This window comes from Drosophila sulfurigaster, chromosome X, assembly GCF_023558435.1.
Source record: "Drosophila sulfurigaster albostrigata strain 15112-1811.04 chromosome X, ASM2355843v2, whole genome shotgun sequence".
Taxonomy (NCBI): domain Eukaryota; kingdom Metazoa; phylum Arthropoda; class Insecta; order Diptera; family Drosophilidae; genus Drosophila; species Drosophila sulfurigaster.
In genome coordinates this window covers 27,210,204-27,228,116 of record NC_084885.1, presented here as the reverse complement: position 1 = coordinate 27,228,116, position 17,913 = coordinate 27,210,204, and the positions used below count along the sequence as shown (strand labels likewise).

At 36.5% G+C, this 17,913-nt stretch overlaps 1 protein-coding gene across 15 annotated transcripts in view; it reads left to right on the top strand.

The window, feature by feature from the left end:
• Positions 1 to 17,913, top strand: part of LOC133847019 (uncharacterized) — a 139,677-nt gene that overhangs the window by 57,322 nt on the left and 64,442 nt on the right. For all 15 annotated transcript variants that reach the window (XM_062281740.1, XM_062281733.1, XM_062281734.1 and 12 more), the window contains exon 2: positions 15,294 to 16,246. In XM_062281740.1, coding sequence (XP_062137724.1) covers positions 15,378 to 16,246 — 869 coding nt within the window. In that variant the 5' untranslated portion in view covers positions 15,294 to 15,377. The remainder of the gene's footprint in view (positions 1 to 15,293; positions 16,247 to 17,913) is intronic.

Below are 17,913 nucleotides of genomic sequence, written 5' to 3'. Positions count from 1 at the left end.
GTGTCTCTTTCTCTCTCTCTCTCTGTGTGTGTGGCAGGCAAAGGTCAACAGCTTTTTTTTTTGTTTCTTATTCAGTTATTCAGCAATTCGTTGTTGCTGTGCAACCTGAGTTTAAGTCTTAGGAACAGGTCAAATTGCGGGTCCATAGGCTGACAGTTGCTTGTGTTTGTTATTGTTGTTGTTAGCTTGGCCTTGTCGTTCTCTTCTTATACTTCTGCTGCTGCTGCTGTTCGCTTGTTATACGTTGCCTCGTTGTGTTTAGATCTCAAGGTGACAGCCAACTTGAGCCCTAGGCTCTCTGGACTCTCTCTCTTTTTGGCGCGAGCTTAGCAAAACTGTCGCTGACTCACGAGTGGACACAAGTTCCATTTGCAGGTGTACCAAGGCTAAGCACTGCCACATGCCACAAACTACACGCACTCTACTGTGGTGCTGAAGAACTTGGCTGCAGGTGTAGCTTGTCAAGGTGCAGCTGTATAACAGTTTGTGATTTGAAATCACTTTGAAAATAGCGTCGTAATCGTTGAATGTAGATCAATTGAGAAATAACAGTATAACAGTTGATTGTATAACAGTTCGCAATGCATTCTGTATCAACCATTATCACAGTTTTGTTGTCTAAGGTACTTGACTGTATAACAGTATTACAATCGTTTAATGTACTCACTTGAGAAATTGAGCTTGACTGACTGTATAACAGTTCTTTGAGTAACAGTTAACCAAAAGCTGTATTACAGTTTACTTGTATACAAAAGAATTGTATAACAGTTTGTAACATCATAGTTTTAACTAGCAAAAAGGTTTCCCATTCAAGTACATTTCAAAAGACTCGACAACATTTCATAAATTATATATTTACTGAATAGTTAACAATATAACAGTTTCAAAACTTGATTTCAATCACAGTGCAAAAGATTTCCAACAATACTCGTTTAATTTATTTGATTGATGCTAGAGATTTTCATGCTTCTCTTATAGCCACTCAGAAATCCAAACTAAGCCTAAATAAATGATGTCGCAGTAGCAGTTATAACTTTTGTTCATGTATAACAGCGAAAGAATGAAATTACAGCAAACTACAAGTAGTCAAATGCAGACTTGCTTTAACAATTTAGCATAAAAGTTGAGAGCAATTTTTGCGGGTAAATTGCTTAATGATATTGCCCATCGCCATCGCCATGGCAGTTGCAGGCACCCCCGTAAAAAAAGCTGTGTATAACAGTTGATTGCCTGTGGTCCAAGCAGCTGCTGTGGTCCATGAACATCAACATGAACATGAACACACAGGTTGTGCTCTACTTACAAATTCATAGCTGACATATTTTCGGTAGCTATTTTACTCTCCACTTTCGTTGCGTTGCGTTTCGTTTGGAATTTTTTTTTTTTTTATTTTATGACGCCCACAAAAGCGGGCCAACACAATTTTTGTGGGCAACTTTGCGTAAAAAGGTTTTTGCGTGGATGCCCACCAAAAGCGAAGGCGGCATCAGAATGTGGCAGAGGCAGAGGCAGAGGCTGAGGCTGAAAACGAGAGGCCGAAGCAGTGGCCAATTAGGCAAGTTTTAGGACGCGCCTTATGCCACTTAATGGTCGCCTTTTGTGTGCAGGACATTGGCCTAATCAGCTAGAGGAGCTATAATAACAACAACAACAAAACACAGCCAACATGCAGTCAATTATTCGGCAATTTCGTTTGCTTATCGTTGACCTGGCGGCCAATTAAAAACCGAAAAATTGAAAATTTCCCCCACAAAAGTGACAAAAACGTGGAAAAGCACAAATGGAAATCATGGGCAAAAAGTTTAATTGCAAACGAAACAAAAAAGAAAGTTCAAAGAAATAAATAGGAAAATGTTGGCAAACGATGCAAAGAAGCTTAAAGAAGTTTTGCTATTGCAAAAAAAGTTAAAAGCTTATATCGAAAAAAACGCTATTAAAAAATGCTTAAATTAAGAAAAATTTAAGCTCTAAAGATTTCGATAGCTGTTATCCAAAAAAAAAAATTTCATTGTTTAGTCCATTTTATTTTTAACTTATTTTCAGAGAGAAATGGAACACAGAAACTTAAAATTTTTCTTGAAATAGAATTTGAAAACAAAATCGTTACGTAAAGTATCACTTTGAATATTATAATAAAAAATTACTCTCATATATCGATTCGGCTGATGAGCTCACTCACTTCCCTTCCCCCAAATGCAACATATCCGATTACAAAAGTAAGCTACCTGCCCACGTGCTAGGGTATCGAAAAGGCAAAAAACAAACAAATAAACATTAAAAGGAGGCAGAAAACTGTGAACTTTTTTGGTAAGCCAAAGACGTTATAAGAGCTCCGTCCTTACCTTTATAATTATAAGTAAAGCATACATAATTACACAAAGGAATATGAAGGAACTCAATTAAACAAACAAAAAAGTAACGAACATTTAAAATGTGGGATAAGGGACAACGAGAAAGAAAATGCTAAAAATTGGGGAGAGGCCAAATCAGTGGGAAACAACAGGCAAAAAAAAGAAAACGAAAGATGCTACAACTTGGTAAGCAGCTTAAAAGTTGAGTTCAAACTTGAGTTCGTCCCCTGCCCTGAGAAAGAAACTAGTTGGAACATTTCTATTAGCATTGAAGTTGCTGGAATTATTTGCTGAAATTTTCTGCTTGAAGCTGTGAACTTTAGATATCAGATAGGTTTTTTCCTTATTTTGCATATCAGCCAAGTCCGTCTGTCACTAAATCACATTTCATACACAGAAACTCTTATATCAATATACTATATATACCTCTCGGTATTTTTCAGTATTTTTTTTGAATATTATTTTGATTTATTGTTTATCAGGTAAGTTTGTCTGTCACTAGATGAAATTTTTACGCTGAGCTTAGTATATCAATTTACCACATATATATTACGGTATATTTTTTTAGTATTTTTTGGTATATTAATTTCATTTACTGTATATCAGCCAAGTCCGTCTATTATTGGGTAACATTTTTAAAATAGAACTTATTATGGAAAAATACCATACATTTCGGTATATTTTTAGTATTTTTTAGTATCTTAATTCAATTTATTGTATATCGGTCAAGTCCGTCTGCCACTTTTTACATAAAATTTAGTATTTCAATATACCAAATATACATTTCGGTATATCTTTAGTATTTTTAGTATATTAATTCAATTTATTATATATCGAGCAAGTCCGTCTGCCACTTTTTACATAAAATTTAGTATATCAATATACCAAATATACATTTCGGTATATCTTTAGTATTTTTTAGTATATTAATTCAATTTATTGTATATCGGGCAAGTCCGTCTGTCACTTTTTACATAAAATTTAGTATATCAATATACCAAATATACATATCGGCATATTTCAGTATATTTTTGGTATATTAATTTCAAGAATACTTCGCTACAGTTGCTTTTGAGTACGTTAAATAAGTGACAACTGCTAAGCACAAATGTTTAACGCTAAAGAGCTTAACGATAGCATGTGAAATTCGCCGAACAACAACAGTCAATGCGATTTCTCTTCAAGAGTCTAAAAGACGCTTCTAGGCGCACCTTGAGTGTGCCAGTGTTCTCCGTATCGTCCTTTTGTCCTGTGCTGTCCTCATGTCGTGAAGCTCGCGCGCGCGTCCAACACGTTTTCATTGTTTGATAAAATGAAATTTTATGGCCAAAAGTTGGTGGACGAAGGCGAAAGAGGCTGTCGGCTGGCGGCAGGCGGCAGGACAACAGCAAGGATAACTGAAGCCAGGCAGCGTGCCACAGAGGCCAAAATTGAAACAGAGCAGCTATGAATTTTCAGTCAACACTGCACGGCACTAAGACAATGGCCTTAACGTGGCCCAAACAAGCAACTAACAAACAGAGAGATCGAGTGGAGAGAGAAAGAGAGAGAACGTTGAGAGAGATGGAGAGCAAGTCCCTTGAGCAGTTTGGGGCTAGTTTCAGTCCCCAGACAAATAAAACAAACAAACAAACAACAAGAACATGCAGCAAAGGACGACACAGAAGAGGAAGAGAAAGGAGACGGAGAGGGAGAGGGAGAAGAAGACCTGCGAGTCCTGGACCAGGACGAGGCAAATGTTCAGGATAATTGAATGAAAATTCATTCGTGTGCTTTTCGATTTGGGCCAAAAAGTTTTGGTTTTGCTTTCTTTGCTTGCCTTTTATTTTTTGTTGGCTTGTTGTTGTTCGAGTTGCTGTTGTCGTTGTTGTTGTTGCTGCTGTTGTCAACAAAATTCTAAGCATTTCCGTTTGGTTGGGCGACGAGGACCAAAAAGTATTTACATGTCGTTGTCATTTCTCTCCTCCTACCAAAAAAGAAAAGGGAGAGAGCTGAAATCGAATTACGAGTTGCTGTTGTGTGTTTGCTGTGTGTGTGTGTGTTTTGGTGTGTTGTTGTTGTTGTTGCTGTTGTCTTATTTGTTTAATTTGTCAACGCTGCTGGCAGGCGAGTGGCGAGTGGGAGTCCCAAACCCAAACGAAACCGACCGCAGTTGCTCCCTTGTTGACTGACAACACAGAGAGACAGGGAAATTCGAGAGTCCCTTCCCTCTCTCCCCCCCTTTTCCTCTCCCTTCCCACTGAGCAACAATTCCCCGCAACAACCACACAAAAAAAAAAAGAAACCCGAAAAAATGAAACCCTTATACAGAATGTGGCAACAAGTTGTCGTAGTCGTTGTTGTTGCTTTTGCAGTGGCCAACGAAAAAGAATTTGCATAAAAATTCATTGGTCTGACCACAGCACAAGAGCGAGAGAGAAAGCAAGAGAAGGTGGACAGAGAGAGCGAGAGCGAGAGAGAGAGAGGGAAGCAGTGCATCACAGCATTGTCCCGAAAGGGCAAATCTATAATACGCCCAAACACTTGAGTCCAACTCCAAAGGACACATGTGTGTGTGTGTGTGTGTGTGTGTCTGTCGGATTTAGACAACTACTCCTCGAACTCTGGCATTTTTTTTTTCTTTGGGGGATCCCCAGCTGCGAACGCATTAAATATCAACAAAATGCTGTGATTTTATTTTACTCTCGTTTTTAATAATATCAAATTCCATTTATGGGCTTTATTTTTAAACTGCGGACTCATTTGGTTTTCGTTTGCGAAATTAGAATAAATAATGCTTGAAAGCATACACACAAATGCTACCTTTTTTAAAGCTATTAAAAAGCCGAATTTGAATGTGAGTAACTTCGGCTCGAATAAGCAATCTTTGATTTTAAAAAATCCTGTGCGAATTTAAGACTTGACAACTGCAAAGATTCATCAATTATTGAAATTATGTTATTTATCTATATTATCATTTAAATATGCCAAACTAATATACCGACAAAAATACTGAAATATTCTTTGAATATATAAAATGTATATCGTTAATATTCCATTTCAAAAATACCATAGACTCCAAAAATATTATTATTGGTCAAATATACCGAATTAATATACCGAAATTATACTAAAATATACTAAAAACTAAATGTATTCTCTCTTGCACTTATCTTGCAATCCCATCGATTCGTTATGTAGCTAAATTGCAACTCATCGAGTTGCTTTGAAAACAGTTGAAATGCTAAAGATAAGCATTTTTTGCAATAAAGTGCTCTATTAATTAAATGTGTTAAAAACAAGCAACAAGCAAATATTGCAATCAACTGTTAAATTGATGGATAACATAAATAAAATAAATAGAATAAAAGCAAATTTAATCACTTTTGGGCAGATAAATTCAAGTTGATTTTAATTATGAGAATTGCAATCGTAATTTCAGCTGCAAATTGTTTACAAATGCGCATATTACGCATACGCCAGGTAGCCACAATCTGTGAGCTACGTGTTTTTAGCTTGTTCGTTCGTTCGGCTTGGCATTTTACCATATTTTGTTCGTCCCGCCCCCGCCCCCGCCCCTTCCTTTGCCTGCTGTCGCTTGGCAGTAGTCACGTCATGCTGCCACGCCCACACGCCCAACTCATTCAATCAAGTTGGCAACGCGCGTTGGCGCGCTTTTAAGTAATGAGGACAACGCGTCGCCAACCAACCAACCAGCCAGCCAGGCACAAGGAACGCCAAGCCACATCCGTTGACGTTTCGTCCTCGACGTCCTTCTCTTGTTCATTTTGCTTCGTCCTCGTCTTCGTCATCATCATCTTTGGCATCATCGACTTGGCGCTTCCTTCCTCCTTTTTGCATTCGCTTACTTACATTCACCTGCGTCGCAGCCGTTGGCGTCAGCTGCAGCTGTTAAATAATAAAAAAAGCAGCTAAAAGCTGCCAGCTTCATGATAATCTCGAATCTTAAGCCAAGGCTGCGGCTGCTGAACCAAAACCTGAACGAATCAACCCGAGCTCCACCTTGAAGCATCGATATTGTAAATTACTTGTCGCCCCCGCCTCTCTGCCTTCCTTTTGGCATTGAAAGGCAAAAGGGAATCTCTGAGCAAGGCAACACAACACGAACAAGAACACGAACAACAACAACAACAGCAACAACAACAACTGTTTTAAGAAAACCTGTGCACAAATTGCTTGACGACAGCACGACACAAACTTGGCAATAAATCGAGGGAGCCTGCATCTCATCTCACATTCATCTATCATTAAACGCAACAACTATAAACGAGATGAATGGAAAATTTACACAAAATAGCACTGCAAATCAACAGAACACAAAAGAAGAAGCTGCAGCAAATATTTGTTAAGCAAAATGCATTTATTCTAGACAGTTCTTATTCTCAGTAATTTTAGATATTGCAGATCAAAGCTCCAACATTGCAAATGCTAAAAGAAGCTGCAGCAGAAATCATTTCAATTGAGAAACAACTACGAAATCAGCAAAGCAGTGCAGTATTATTCTAAAAATATACCAATTTCATATACAAAAATACCAAAAATATACTAAAGTCTTTAACTGGTATACCGATAACAAATGCCAATGAAAAAAGAGAAGCTTGGGCAGAAAAGCATTGCGGTATTATTCTAAAAATATACCAATTTCATATACAAAATACTAAAAATATACTAAAGTGTTTAATTGGTATACTGATAACAAATGCAAATGCAAAAAAGAAGCTCGAGAAGAAAAGCATTGCGGTATTATTCTAAAAATATACCCATCGAATATACCAAATACTAAAAATATACTAAAGTGTTTAATTGGTATTCCGATAACAAATGCAAATGCAAAAAGAAGCTCGGGCAGAAAAGCATTGCGGTATTATTCTAAAAATATACCAATCTAATATACCAAATACTAGAAATATACTGATTACCGATAAGAAATGAAATATAAGCTCCAGCAGAAATCATTTTACTTCAAAGCCGTTAGGCAAATTACAGCAAAACATTGCGGTATTATTCTAAAATAAATACCAATTTAATATACTAAAAATACAATAATATATCCGAAGTCTTTATTGGTATATACCGATAACAACAACAAAACAGTGTAGTATTTATGTTAGAAATAAAAATAGAAAAAATCTCAAAATCAAGAATCAAGTCAACATTTTCTTGTAATTGTTATGGATTAAAGATACTTTCAGGTTAATTCTAAAAATTATGAATTGCACATACTCCAATCGATGTCTAACTCTGAATTTCGAATATGAATTCACCCAGTTACTATTAAGAATAACAACTAATTTGCAATAATAATGTTGTAATGCCGTAAGCAACGTTGGGAATAAAGAGTTTATAGCACCAGAATCCATTTGGGAGGCAAGGGAAAAGAGCATTAATATTCAGTCAGTGGCAAAACTGAATCTTAATGTCTCTGGACTAAAGCTGAAACATACTCAAATACTGTGGTATATACTATATAGTATATTTAGTATATAGTCGAAATATTATGCTTATGTGTTTGGGCTGTTGGGCATATTGCATTAGCGAATTGTAATCGAATACAGAAACTGAGATATGAGATAAAGTTACAGCCACAGTTGCAGATACATTTGGAGCAACAGTTACAGTTACAGTTACAGTTACAGATGGAGATGCGAGGACATTGAGATACTTTTGGGCCACTTGACTGCAAGGTGCTTCAGCAAATGGCCAATAAAAGCCATGGCATAAAAATATGAATTTTACGGCTGTGTATTTAAAACGACAATAAGCACATACACAACCCACACACACATACAGAAAGAAAGAGACAGAGACAGAGAGAGAGACAGAGAGCGAGCAAACTGTTCTGAAAGCATAAAAGTGAAAACCAAACGCGGTCAGAGCAAAGTAACAAATGCGTTCAATGATGCTGAAAAGCAACAGCAGACCGAAAGCCAATGAAATTGGAAAATGAAATGGAAAAAAACTTCAACTGCTTATGTGTAAGTGTGTGTGTGTGTGTGTGTGTGTGTGTGTGTGTGTGAGTTTTAGTGGTGTGTAACTGTGTGTGTTAAGGTAAAGAAGACTTTTTTTGCTGTGCGTTTGGCAGCTGCTGAGCATGAAAATGAGCTTTTGTATTTTTATGCGCCCAGCTAAATAAAAAACAAAAATCAAATTAAAAGCATTGAGCTCGACTGCGAGATACCCTGCAATTTGTAACGCTATAAAGCTTCATTTACATTGCTGCAGATTTGCTTTGAAATAATCTATTTAGAAAAACTAGAGTTTAAACAAATTTAATATTGATTAAATTAAATTGATGCTTCTTTACTTTAATTACTTAAAAACTCACAAGTTTTACTTTATAGAAATACTTGTGGTGATTAGAACAGGAAAAGGAAAAGTCTTAAGAAGAATCTCTTAAATATTTTTGTAAAGCAATCTTAGTATTATATATTTATGTTCCATAATTTGAAAAGGAGAAAAGTCTTGACAAGAAACTCGAATACACCAAAGCGGTCCAAAACGCGACTACAGAAAATCAATTTAAGTATTATACATTTTATTGAATGCATATCTCAAAAACTTATTTCAAAGACATCCAAGAGTAGAAAGATAAACTCATGAGAGTCTACACCACAAAAAACTGGATTGAAAAACACTCATTTAATATTTATTCGGTCTTAAAAATAACACTGTTGGAATAAGATTTTTTAGGTTCAAATAATCTTAAAGGTTCTCTAATTCTTGGTTATATTTTGGCATACAAATCTTGATTCAAGATTTTATTCTTGACTTTAGCACATTTTTCCTCTTTACTAACCGTCTCAGTCAGTTATCATACCCTCTGCTCACTCACTGTGTGCTGAGCGAGAAAAAGGAAATAACATTCGTAATAAAATCAGCGCAATGAAAACAAGAATGCGAATGCGAACAGGCTCGCTCGATACACAGATGAGCAATCATAAATATTAATGCTAAATACATCGCAACTGGACACTGAGATTTTCTTGGTACTTGCGATTTTTGATGATTTCGATGATGGCGCGCGTGTCATTGCCTAATGGAATGGCAATAATAACGACAACAACGACGCGTAGCATTTGAAACAATGATCAAAAACTATGCCAAATCAGAGAAAGAAGGAGACAGACAGAGAAGGAGAGAGAAAGAGAGAGAGGAAGCTGCTTAAAAGTGCTTGGATTTATGCTAATGTGTGACAGCTCTGAGTGGGAGAAAGTAAGCGAGAGTTGGAGAAACAGAGAGAGAGAGAAGGGAGAATGCCAGTCGCATAAACAACGTGAAGCATAAATCTCAGCATGCCACAGCCAGAGAGAACAACAGCAACAACAGCAACAACAACAACAGACTACGGCAATAAGAAGAGGGGCAACTCGGCGCCGCGTCGTCGTCGTCGTTGTGCTCGCTTTGATTTATTTTTCACCGTGCACAACGCTGCGTATGCGTATTTCTTCTCATTTTTTTTTCCTCTGCTGCTGCTTTCATTTTAATCTGGGCTCTCAGTGTCTGGCTGCGACAGGCAGCCTCATATCAATGACAGCAACTCTCGACTCGATTTTACATTTAAAAGTAAATTATGCTACGCCAGTTTCTTCAACTCCATCTCCGTCTCTGACTCCACTCATACGTTATTTATTTGCCACTGAAGCTTTTCACTTTGCTGCCCCAGACAGTCCACGAAAAAAAGAAACGAACAAAATTGAAAGGAATACACACACACATGCCAAATCTATTTGCATAATTTTACGGGCTAATGTGGCGAGCAAAAAAACTTCTTTTTCCCTTCCCAGTCGAGGGATAACAAAACTAACCCAACAACAGCAACTCGGATAATCAGTAACAAAAAAATGGTTCAAAAAATTGAAATATACTTTTATAAGTCATTTTGTGACTGCACGTTGGGGCAAAAGTCAATCGCTTGTTATGCAAAATAACAAGTCACAAACATTGTAAGCAATATGATTAGGGAAAGCACAAAAAAGAAAAACGAAAAACCAAGAAAAAAAAATGAAAAGTTGGCGTGTCCAAGCGGCAACTGTTATAAATAAACTTGACAGACACAAAAAAAAAAGGGATACAACTCGACTGTGAAATACTCGCTACCCATTTTGAATAAAATTCAAACTGTGCGAGATTATTTTTAAAATATATCACAAAATATTGACTACTAAAATACGGAACATATACTAAAGACCATATTTGGTATATCGACATTTAAAAAATACTACCAAGTCAGTGCGGTATTATTCTTTAAAATGTACCAAATAAGATACTGAAAAAATACTGGAAATATATCATATAATGTTTGCAATTATCAGAACAGAAAACAAAACAGAAAGAAAATTCAAAAACCATTCTTAGCTCTAATCAAAGTACTTATCTAGAGCTTTAAGAATAACATTCACATATTTTTAAAATTGTTTCAGTTTATGTTATTTTCAATGTAAAGAGTCTCGCATGGAATTACCCATATACAAGCAAACTATTCTTAAAATATACCGCAGAAATACTAAAAAAAAGTACACAGAATGCAAAAGTATTTCTTAAGTAACTTATAAAACTTGTATCCGATCGCATTCAAATATTGTATGAAATTATAACTGATTCGTTTTAAAGAGCTGCAAAAGTAAACTTCGAACTTGAAGTTGTGATAGGCAATAAACTTTTGCAATGTCGCTCACAACAATTTTATAAAGTAACAAATCGATTTGAGATTGAAAAGTAATTGAAATTCAAAGCAAATACTTCAGATGAATGCGACAAAGACAAAGAGCGAAATTGTTGAGAAATTTGTCATAAAACATATGCATCAAAATGAACACAAGTTGTGGATGGCAATCCATCCATCCATCCATTAAAACTTAATAGGTCGAAGCAAGAAATGTTAAGCTTGGCAAATTCAATTCATTTCATGAGAGTGGCTTTCAGTGCGCATTACGAGTAAGTAAGGCGGCGGCGGCAGATGCTGATTGATCAGTCAATCAAACATACAATATTGTTGTGATAAATTCAGGCCACGTTTTGCGAAGCTTAATTTGCACTATATAGTATAGTATGTGAATACAAATTGAGAGCAGATTTGCCCATTGATTGTGAGTGATTGTTGCTGATTGTTCAGTCGCAAATTCACAGTTGAGTTCTTGTTGGCTTCAAGCTTTAGCTTTAGCTTTCAGGTCAAATGACCCATATCACAAAAGATGCACACACACACATTTGAATAACTAAATCTGACAATTTTGCAGCGCGACAATAATCGCATTATTTCACACCACTGTGCAGAGTATGTATGTGCCTGAGTGTGTGTGTGTGTGTGTGTGTGTGTTGGGATGTTTGGTAAGCCGCGTTGTATTTTTGCTGCTTGCTTTCGACTGCTGCTTTTTCCCCATTTCAAGCATTTCATGAGTTGCTTTTCCACGCTGTTTGTGTTTAATTATAAATGTATCTGTGTGTGTGTGTGTGTGTGTTTGCTGCTTGTTTACATATGCGCGATGTGTTATTATACAAGCCGCTTACACACACACATACATCTACTGCTGCTCGCTCTGCGCTTGTTTATGCTTGTTATTGGTCTGCTGGATTATGCTTTAAATAGTTAGCGCACTCTTCGCTCTCCGCTCTCCGCTCTCGGTCTGTCTTTGTCTCTCTGCTTTTTACATTGAAAGTTCAGCTCTGCTTTCAGTTGTTCTCTTGTTGTTGCTGTTTGTCTTAGCGCTGACTTCCGTTTCCGGTTTGTAAACAAATGGCGCCAGCAAACGATTAATTATTGTTGATTTCTAGGCCTGTGCTTTTGTGCGTCGTGTCTTTGGCAGGACACGTGCCGCCGTCAACGCCAACAAACACACACACACACACACACACATACGTAAGGCCACACCCCATTGTCTCGCCTCCATCTCACTCCTAACCCCCACCAATCAGATTGTCCCTTTTTTTTTGAGGTGGACGTTTGCCTACACAAACAAACCCGTGGATTACAACTGATTAATCGTTTGATAAATATTTGAAATAGTTGTTAAAGCACACGCTTAAAGCCATCAAATGGCTCTTTGCAAACACATCGATTTATCGATAATCTCTCTCTGCTTTATTATTATTATTGTGGAACGAATCGCATGTTTGACATTACGTGCCTTAATGTTCTCTCTCTCAAAGTTAAAGCTATATTGTTGGGCATTCTGAAAAGTGTTGCTATCGATATCGATAATGATTCCACATATTGATAAATTCATTAGAATGAAACAGTTATCGATTAATACAGTAAATTAAAACTGATAATTTGCTACTCCTGATTTATCGATACAATATCATTAATGTGTTTATCTCGAATATATCCTTAATTGATTTACTGAAAATCGCTAAGAAATAATTAAAATTAGATCAAAAGAGAATCGATCTATCGATAATAATCGATAACGATAATGATTTAATATTTAATAATAAGACATGTTGTTATTCATTTATCGATAATATATCCATAATCGATTTATCGATAATAATCTATATTACATAATTAATGAATTTATCGATATTAATAATAAGACATGTTGCTGTTGGTGTATCAAGAATATATCGTTAATCGATTTATCGATTTATATATTGTTAACCGATAATTATTGTTTATTAATATCTGTATTAACAACTTGCCAACGGGATTTTGATCTCTACGACAATGTTGTGTTATATCGTTTATTACAGTGTTATCGCTAAATGAAATCGATAAGCTTTTGTATTGTAGTCTGCACTCGCTTTGGCGAACGTCTTTTAATATGCAAGTTTAAGTAATGTTGTCTGTGTTAAGTTCTAAAAATATTTACTCTTAAATTTACATCTCATTTAGCGGCAACTGGCTATGCATAATTTATCGATAAATTATCGCTTAAGCATCTCAAATGCTAATGTGCACGTGTGTGTGTGTGTGTGTCTTCTTGAGGAAGTGGAAAAGTATTGGCACTCTTTCCACCTCCCCCCGAACCCAAGTTGAGCTCTAGGTTTGCTGTTTTCCTTGGCCCAGTTGATACACACACTCATCCACACATACACACAACACACACACAATACACACATTGTTGTTGCTGTAATTGGCATTGTAATTTGTTTGCTTTTGTTGCCCTGTTTGTCGTATTGCCAACTATGCAAAAGTTTGCCCAGGTTTTGTTGTTGCTCTTGTTGCCTATCAATAAACCAATTTTCGCACAATTGCAGTACACACACACACAGCCCGTGTGTGCATGTGTGTGTGTGTGCGGGTGTGTGTGTGTGTGTGTGTGTGCCAGAAACCACAACGTGGCACTTTTTTGGCAAGTTAATGTGTTATACTTAGGACGCACACTCACATTCGCACATGGAGCTGGCGTAATTAATGATTGAACACACACACACACACACACACACACACACACACGAAGAGTGAAAACGCAGTGCGCCCCAAAAAGTATGCTACAATTTTCGTTGTGGGCACAAAATATGCTGCTCATTATTTTTACAGCCCCCAAATACCCACCAACACACACACACACACACACACACACACACGCACACACACACGTGCGTATATAAATTATGTTTGGGCTTCATTATACGGGTTGCTTTTACGGCGCAATAGGAATGGGAATGGGAAGGTGAACGAAAAAAGTGAAAGTGAAAGAGAAGGCGGATTGTGCGTTTTGGGACGCGCTTCAAGGCGTCGCATTAAAAATCAATTCACAAACTTTGCACGTACCTCAGCGTGAAGTGCTTGTTGTGGGCGCAAGTAGGTGAGCCGTGTGTGTGTGTGTGTGCCGTTTGCCGTGTGTGTGGAATATTGCGCATACGCTGCGTGTGACCGCAAGACCAAAAGCGTTTCTTATTTTTATGCGTCTTTGATGAAGTCGCCGCGAATCACTTCGTATCCAAAAGCACTAGCTTAACTTTTTTATACTTATTAAGTAATATCAATAAGGTTGAACTAACTAATATTTCATTGAGCTAAAGTCGAGTGAATCAACTAAATAATTAAAGTTTTCTTCAGAACTGCTTGACTTTATTATAAAACAATATAAATACAAAACGATAGCAAATAGGAAGATTGCTTTTAAGTACCGAATACTCATAGACTAGAAAGGTATTCAAATTTTGTGCCAACAAGAAATTTTTCGAAATATAGCTTTTTATATATTTTAGTATTTTTTCATCCTATGACTTTATTATACCTTCGACACTAATGTTGTATATTTTTAATGCAGTAGTATGTCAATATACGAAATATATCATTTGGTATTTTAATTGGTATATTTGAACACAAATTTGGGTATACCAAATATAGCTTTCGGTATATTTGTAGTATTTTTTGATATATGAATTTTGCATTATAGTACAAAATAATATACCGAAAAATGGCAACAAAACAATTCAATGATATATAATCATCAGTATTTTTTGGAATATGACTTTAGTATATTGTAACACCGTATATTGATTTACGACATATATAATTTGGTATATTTCAACGTATAGTTGGTATTTCAATTGGTATATTTTAATGTAGTAGTATATTGATAAGCAATATAGCTTTTAGATATATGAATTTAGCATTAATTTCATACCACAAGACTTTTTTTTACAATCTTATATATTTCAATATTTTTTGGTATATGAATTTGGTATTTTTTAAAAATATTACCGCACAGTTGTGCTTCTATTAAAATTAAATAACGGACATTTGATCGAATGTTGTTCAATTCGCAAAAGTTGGCATTAAAAAATCAACATTAAATCTGACTACATAATTTAGTTGTTTATTTATTAAAGGCATAGAGTATAAATTAATTTATAACCTAGCGTAAATTTACTAGCGCTGGCTGCTTTGGCCTTTGTGCTGTTTGATTTTTAACTCTAATCTTCATAGACTTTTACTCTTCAATTTGAATGCATTCATTGAACAACTTGTTGTTTGGCTTCTTCTAATTGCAGACAGCAGTAGAGGCAGCGTCAAAATGGAATGACCAGAGCTGCCATTGGTGGCCACACAAGTCATCGTTGCCGTTGCCGTCGAAGATGCTGCAGCAGCCAGCTGCCAGTGCAACAGACGGCACCGCAGCAATAGCAGCAGCAGCAGCAACTAGACAGTCGAACAATGGCCAGCGACGTCGCGTGGCAGCAGCAGCAGCATCAGACGACGACAACAGAAGAAGCAGCAGCAGCAGCAACATCAGCAAATTGAAGGCACAACAAATGCATTCCAACGAGGAGCCGCCCATGTCGGTGATTGTCGATGGTGGCCATAGTATGCCACAGCAACCGCAACCGCAACCACAACAGCAACAGCAACAGCAATCAAAGTTGCGTCGCAGTGGCAGCGCAAGTGCCGGCGGCAGCCAACAGCGGCTGACGCGTAAAACGAGTTCCTGCAGCGCCAGCAACAATAATAACAATGCCAAAGAGGCGACGCCACAAGCGACGCGACGCACGCATCGACAGCACTCGAATGCCTCCGATAGCATGCAGCACAAACAGCAGCAGCAGCAGCAGCAACAATCATCGCAACAGCAACAGCAACATCATCGTCGCTATCAGCAGTCGAGTCGCGGTGGCAGCAAAGAGCGACAGGATCGTTCAGATCGCCAGGATCGCCAGGAGACAACAAGACGTCGAGCTGCAAGGCGTCACAGTGGCGCCTCATCGCTCAGCGTGGCACGTGCCACACGCAACGCTGGTGGCACATCGGCGGGCAGCTCATCGACCGCCTCAAGCTGCAACGGCAGCTGCAGCTCCGACGATGGCGACTCCTCGCACACATCATCGTCGTCGTCCAGCTCGTCGGGCGAACCCAATTTACCGTATCCCGGCTTCCCAGAGATTGCGATAATAGCGCTCACCCAATACACGCGACCGCGCAACTGGTGCCTCATGCTCATCACCAATCCATATCCTTTTTAAAAACAACACAAAAAACTCTATAACACACGTCGTCCTTCAGCATTTCAGAGTTTTTACCTCCCCTAGCGCGTCCTTGTCACATATTCACACACTGAGAGCGGTCTATATTGATTTTCATATGTCCTTCCGGTTGTCCTTCCCGCGGCTCAGCAGCCGCAACACACAAAGTCTCACTTCAACAATCACTGATTGAAACTGGAGTTAATTGTCCGAAGTTAAGCAAAAACTGAGCTGAATATAGTTCTTATTTTCTTGACATTTCCTTCAACATTTATAATGAAAAAATAGTCAATGACATTTTTGAATTCAAATCATCTTTTACGTTTCCAACTTCAAAGTAAATAAGCATTTAGATAACAATAACTTTCTTCATAATTCCATTGAGTTCTAAACATTTGTCTATTTTTTCAGTTATTAGTTTTTAACGTTCTCTTCTGTTTATAAAAAGAGTTTAGTTCAATATTATATTTCATTCTTTTAATTAATTAAAAGTCTCACTTCAACAATCACTGATTGAAACTGGAGTTAATTGTCCGAAGTTAAGCAAAAACTGAGCTCAAAAAAGTTCTTATTTTCTTGACATTTCTTTCAACATTTATAATGAAAAACCAGTCAATGACATTTTTGAATTCAAATCATCTTTTACGTTTCCAACTTCAAAGTAAATAAGCATTTTTTTACGCAGTTAAATAACAACAACTTTCTTCATAATTCCATTGAGTAATGAAAATTCGTCTATTTTTTCTGATATTAATTTTTAACGAACTCTTCTATTTATAAAAAAGTTTAGTTCAATATTATATTTCATTCTTTTAATTAATTATTATATTTTTTTGAATTTCCTTTATTGAATGGAAAATTTTAAAGAATATTTTTATCACTTAGTGGAATATAATTTTTCGGTTTCCATTTAAATTGTTTATCAGTAAATATTAGACTGATTTTTAAATATTAAGATAGCTTGAAAAACTAACAACATAAACTTGATTCTTAAAAGATTCTCAAAATTTGAGTAAAAAACAAGTAAGAAAGTTGCAGTCGAGTGAGCTTGATTTTTAATAAAAGCAAAACAGTGCGGCATTATTCATAAAATATACCAAATAATGTACCACAAATATATCAAAGCTATATATAAAGGTCATATTTGGTATATAAATGTAGCGGAACCTTTCAAAATATGCCAAAGAGCAAAACAGTGCGGTATTATTCATAAAATATACCAAATAATATGCCACAAATATATCAAATTTATACCAAAGGTCATATTTGGTATATAAATGTAGTGGAACCTTCCAAAATATACCGAAGAACAAAACAGTGCGGTATTGTTCATAAAATATACCAAATAATATATCACAAATATATCAAATTTATACCAAAAGTCATATTTGGTATATAAATTTAGTACAACTTTCTAAAATATACCAAAGAGCAAAACAGTGCGGTATTCTTCATAAAATATACCAAATAACATACCACAAATATATCAAATTTATACCAAAAGTCATATTTGGTATATAAATGTAGCGGAATATACACAAGAGCCCAATATATACCAGATTGTCAGCCAAAGCAGCCAAGATTCTATTGCAATACAAATATAATTTCCTAAATATAAATTTGATCCGATTCTCAGGTATCATTATACTATTTA